This window comes from Sinohyriopsis cumingii, chromosome 11 (assembly GCF_028554795.1).
Source record: "Sinohyriopsis cumingii isolate HCF-2022 chromosome 11, ASM2855479v2, whole genome shotgun sequence".
NCBI lineage: Eukaryota > Metazoa > Mollusca > Bivalvia > Unionida > Unionidae > Sinohyriopsis > Sinohyriopsis cumingii.
This window is the reverse complement of record NC_142971.1, coordinates 26,836,386-26,842,385: the sequence shown is the minus strand read 5'-3', so window position 1 is coordinate 26,842,385 and position 6,000 is coordinate 26,836,386. Positions and strand designations below refer to the sequence as shown.

The following is a 6,000-nucleotide window of genomic DNA, read 5'->3' as shown; positions in this document are numbered from 1 at the left end:
GTGTGAATAGTATAATTTGGGTTTGATTTTTGCTGCTTCCCGTGTGTGAATAGTATATTGTGGTTATGTTTTTTGCTGCTTTGCGTGTGTGGATAGTAGATAATATGAGAAGAGAAAAGTGGGAGATGTTTTTCTTCACGTCGGTGCTTTACATTAAAGAACTCAGCGTTCGTTGTTCGCGTCATTCTAAGGAATAACTACAACGAAGATGGTGGCTGTGACAGAATTGTTTAACAACTTGAGGCATAGCTATTTCTGGATAGTAGATGGAATATACGTGGTGGAGAGACTAGAGAAGGAATGGAAATATCCAGTTACAAAGGATTCTGTGACCAGACAAGTGACAAGTGTGAAATTGTCTATGAATCTGCTTGAGGGTATGTTTGAAGAAGAAGTAAACCAAATAAGAGGATTCATTGACCTTCCCTATGTGAGAGTAGGTAACTTAAAGGAAGCAATGGATAATGTAACGATAGTGACATGTTTCCTACAATATATCTTGGTGTGGAGTGAGTGGTCAAATGTGAAGTGGGGTTTAGACCAACTTATACAAGCCAAGGAACTGATGAGACGAATGCTAACCCAAGAGGTAAAGAACATAAAAGAAAAGTGGTCAAAGGGAAGGAAAGACGAAGAGAATAGAAAGGCAAAAGAAAGCTTTGACAAACTCAACAAGAACGGGATCAAGATCCAACAGAAATTCAGAGCGATGGGTCATCCTGACTGGATGCCAGAGTCTGAAAAGAAGGAGAAGAAGAAATGAGTATTAGGAAAAGTCAGAACTGGTGGAAAAAATGGAGAAAGTAGAAGAAGAAGAAGCAGAAGAAGAAATCAGAGGCCCTTTTCAGGGCCATTCATAGGTCTCGAAAAGAAATTGACTTTCATGCCTAAACCTTTCAACAAAAATTTTTAAAAATGGGGTATATGTATAATGTAAGTCTTGTCTATATTACATAAATCTCCCATGTTCAATTTCCATTGTCCCTAGACAATCCCATTATGTTCAATTCCCATTGTCCCTAGACAGTCCCACCATGTTTAATTCTCATTGTCCCTAGACAGTCCCACCATGCTAAATTCCCATTGTCCCTACGGTACAAACTCACTATGCTCCATGTTAAATTTCCATAGTTCCTACGGTACAACCTCCCCTATGTTAACATTAAAGTCCCATTGTCCCTATGGTGTCCCTATACACTATTCCTATAAGATAAAAAAAAACATATATAATGATATGATTACAAACACAAACACCATGACATTAGAAAACATAGAAAAAAAAACATGCTGAGAATATTTAAGGTAGGAAACGTTATTAGGTCTTTAAGTTTATTCTTGCAGTTGAATAAGTGAGTTTTGAGAGCACTTTTGAATGTGATCACTGTGTCTTCGTGTCTAAGTTCAGTGGGCAATTCATTCCACGGTGCTGAGCCCTGGTATGCAAAAGAACGCTGTCCATATGACTTTGTTTTCATAGTGGGAATAATGAGTATACGATTGTCAGAAGAGGAGCGTACGTATCTTGCTGGTGTGTACACATTGGTGAGGTCGGATAGGTATGTTGGACTGAAGATGACTCATTAGAATTAAATATTGAAACCAATTTTTAATTATATATTTTCAATTTCTAATGGTAATGTATATGTTCATAGGCTGAAATATATATATTTACAAATCGCTGTGTACTAGTGCTAACGTTTGAGCACACAGTTGATTCTGTAGATATTGTCTATTCATCCTTTAAAATATTTCATTGCATGTACTTTCTGTAGATATAGTCCCTTCACCCTTTGAAATATTTCATTGCATGTAGTTACAGTAGATATTTTCCATTCACCCTTTAACGTATTTCATGTACATTTGCGCTATCTTTAAAATCTTTAATTGTCCTTCTAATAAGGTGAGCTTGAAGCAAAATGGACTTGTCAACTCGAAGAAAAGAAAGAAATGACACAAACAAATTGGATACAAGGCGTTTACTCGTCGTTTTCCTCGCACGTCCGTTTCCATCAGATGGGTGTAGCACTTTATACCTCCTATTCATCAAACTTTTTGCAATATATGTATATGTGTGTGTGTGTGTGTGTGTGTATATATGCATGCATGTATTATATATGTATGTATGTATATCTAATCAGCTTGGTTGACACAATATTATATACTGACATTGTTTCCTTGCGCATTTGCTTGTCCTGTGTTTACAGGACAAATATCTAGAGCGTAAAACAAGTGATTTATCTTCGTATGGCGTTTTTATTTCTCAAAATAAATTATTTTTAATTTTTGTCGTAACTAAAATATTTTCCCATAAAGCATGCATGATTGATAAGGATAGGTACATATTCACATATAAGCGTATATGTCCACGGAGAGTTATTTTTAAAAATTTATAGCAAATTAAACAATTTTACTAATATGGCTGTATGCGTCAAATTACTACCGGTATGAGGCTCCTTTCTATAGTGTGTGTGTATGTGTGTGTGCTGTAAGCAATTTCGTCAGCATGGACCCTGAATTATAAGCCTAGGTTACTTCGACATGTTGTATCCCTTGCTACACTTATTATAGTAATTTCACTCCCAAACGTCACTATTGAAAAAGACTATTTTTAAATTATTTCAATCCTAAAACAGTCCAATGAATATCCGTGTGCCCTTCCTTTTAAGAACATTGAGTTTAATGTGTGACAGTAATGGGGTATATGTTCGTGAAGAGAAAATAAATTATTTAAATTGAAACTCTAATGAACATTGGCATGAAAACAATATATATATATATATATATATATATATATATATATATATATATATATATATATATATAACTTTTTAATCATATTTTATTAAGCTAAACATAAGTCAGCTCAAAAGGGCTATTACTTTTTGGAAAGCTAATACCTGTCTTTGATGCAGTGAACCGTAGTAACTTTCATATACAAAGACTTGTGACGCTAATCTGAGCTACTAAACTTGAAAAGGCTGTAATGAATACAGGTTATCGCCCCTGCTCTAGTGAACACAAGCTTCGGTTTGTTGTTCACTATCGATTCCTATTAACATAGAAAGACATGGATTTAAATGCCGGCACCAGTTTTCATATTTGTGGCAAAACTCCAGAAATATGTGATAATACTGCTGCAGTAACTGATATATAATCCACAATAAAATTTTAAAAAATGACATCTTCGTCGCTTTACCTTTGTTACCCTCTCCGTCAGCGCCCTCTGTAGTGTGTTTAAGTAATCAACAGTTTAAAACTAATGGTATTCAGGTTATTGGAAGCTCGTCATACAAAACACATCACTTACCTGGCACAGGTGTATTTATAAAATTTGCCAGATTTTATTAGGCCAAAAAAGTTAGTAATGCTATACGTTTTAGACATATAGGCTAGGTTGCGTTTTCGAACTCGAAGGAAAATGGAAAAACGGTGGATTTGCCTTTGCATTTGTTTACTGACTGGCGTTCTGACATGTACAGGTAGGAGACATTGAAATGTTCTTAATATATGGGATGGTAACATAGAATTTTCACTATTTGCCATTCCGAGAAACTGCTCTCAATCTCCATACTCGGTACTCGTATTAGTAAACACGCTGTTTTCTTTTTATCTGTTAATTTTTTCAGAGTTCATTAGGATGCTATCAGTAAATATGGCGGTTTATTGATTTTTGTGCTGACGCATATGTACATGTCTGATTTTCATGGTTGAGTTTTTCTTTAATGATAATGATATATATTAGCAATTTGATTTGTGTCACTTATAAACAAATATATACACATTATATTGTGTATTATGTGATCGTGTATCATGGTCCAGATTGAAGTTATTTTTGTATACTTCTGAACCTGACGGTAGTTCCACCTGAATGAGTACTACGATTGGCTTGAGAAACCATGTGTCATGTGTTTGTTTACGATTAAGAGCGATACATGACTCAAATACACTCCTCATTTCCTAAATGTATCCTGATATAATGTTCCTCGGTTTTTAAGATGTAAAATTTAACCTTTGGGGTTTATGCACGCAGGTTATTTAAACTGTATGTAAATAAATTTAGAACGAAGTCTTTACCCGCTACGACCAGGTCAGAGAAAGAGGGCGTAATCGTCAGTGATTTTAGTTTCTTCATTTTATTCTCATTTTTTTTCGCTTTGTGCAATTCTTCACGCGCGTATTGCCGCTATAATTTTAGTGTGAGTTATTAAGCTGTTTGAGATAAGCTATTTCTTGAAACGAAAAAATGCGGTAACTGTAATGGCATGTGGGGTTAAAATTCCATTTCAATCATGTGATATGGATAGAGCCAATCCAAATATAGTACATGTATTTGTGAAGTAAAACCATTAGCGTTGCTAAGAATAGGAAAAACAATCTCGGTACATCTGACGCATATTAATGACTCGGTAAGGAACTCCTTATGCACGTATGATTATCGAGTCATGCTTCACGTGTATGCATGAGAGAGAGAGAGAGAGAATTACGAGTATTTTATTGACCATTAAGTAGACGATATACGTTATTTAAGTGACTCACCATACTGACATAAATGTAATGTCAGTGAGAAAACTAATTTTGGTGTGTCAGGAGACACCAAGATGACAACATTAATATGATTATGGTCAAGTGTAGTGTGGCCAGAAGAGCGTTTGAGAAAGCTTCGGGTTAAATGTGTGTGAGAGAGAGAGAGAGAGAGAGAGGAGGGGAGATGTTACTATTTATGTATCTATTAGGGGTTTACGGCATGAAAGCACTATACTGGCTATATGACTCAGACTGAAAGTAAAGTTTTTTGAAAAAAATGTAAATATAAACAATTACCAGAAAAATAATACGTAACTAATATTCAAGTAATATATAAACAATTACCAGAAAAATAATACATAACTAATATTCAAGTAATATTGTATCATTCGGTTTCTTTAAATGTATTTACATGCAATCACTTTTTCATGTATATTTCTTTTAGTCTGGCTAGCACTTGGTTAGCTGTGAGTGTTAAACACTACTATGGTGTCTCTTGAAGGTCATTAGTAGGTTATGGTAATACCACACTATGAGAGGTTACATACGATATACCAATTTTAATCAATCGTTTTTGGCGGAAAAATATACTTTGACTTGTAGAATTTCGTCGGTCTGTATTTAGACTTGTTTGCACTTATTATTATTATTATTATTAATTACGCCCTTTTCCTTTTATATGTTAACTGCGTCCGGGTTAATTAGTATGTTATCAGTAAATATGGCGGTTTATTGCTTTTTTATTTTTGTGATAACGCACATGTACATTGCAGGGAATTGCAAACAGCAGTTTACTGCAGCTTAAGGTTCATGTTTAGATAAGAAATTTTAAGCTGACAAGTTTTGTTGTGGGCGCCAGGTGGCTGAATGGTCTAAAGTTTAAAGCGATAGCTATTTCCGATCACTACCATCTCGCCTCTGTTCGAGCCTTGGGCTCGGCCAATGTGCTTATGTGAGAAAACTTGTCATTAGATTCCCTTAGGTTGGTGTTTTTTTCTAGGATATTTTTTAGTTCTTCCTTCACAAGTGATACTGTCTGCCATGTATAGCCTATAGTGTGCTGAAAAATGTCTTTAAACCCACAACATTAAATTTTCTTGAGACCGCGTTATTTGGAGGTGATGAGTAGCTGTAATTTTTCTGGCATCTTCAATAATTGTATGGGTTTGGTTAAAAATTTTCATTAACATATATTTCCTAAACCTCTTGATTGAGTTAAGTCATGCTTTACATGAATTATTATGATGCTAAGATAATGTGTTCAGCGAAATATCTGCTTTCATTTTGACCTTTGGGAAATGTCACTGTCTTAAAAAGTATGTGTTACGGTTTGAGCTAACATTTTGTTTTTAAATGTGAATATATTTACTAAACATCATGATGGATCAGCGTCACAGCCATAGTTAGTGGTTGCAAAATTGGTGGTTACAAATTTTTTAATTTGCTTATATTTCCCAAACGACTTGGTGGATTTTG

At 34.7% G+C, this 6,000-nt stretch overlaps 1 protein-coding gene across 1 annotated transcript in view; it reads left to right on the top strand.

Moving 5' to 3' along the window:
- Positions 1–3,242: 3,242 nt before the first annotated feature.
- Positions 3,243–6,000, top strand: part of LOC149787812 (uncharacterized) — a 68,025-nt gene continuing 65,267 nt past the window's right edge. The window contains exon 1 of the mRNA XM_089974020.1: positions 3,243–3,479. Coding sequence (XP_089830146.1) covers positions 3,419–3,479 — 61 coding nt within the window. The 5' untranslated portion in view covers positions 3,243–3,418. The remainder of the gene's footprint in view (positions 3,480–6,000) is intronic.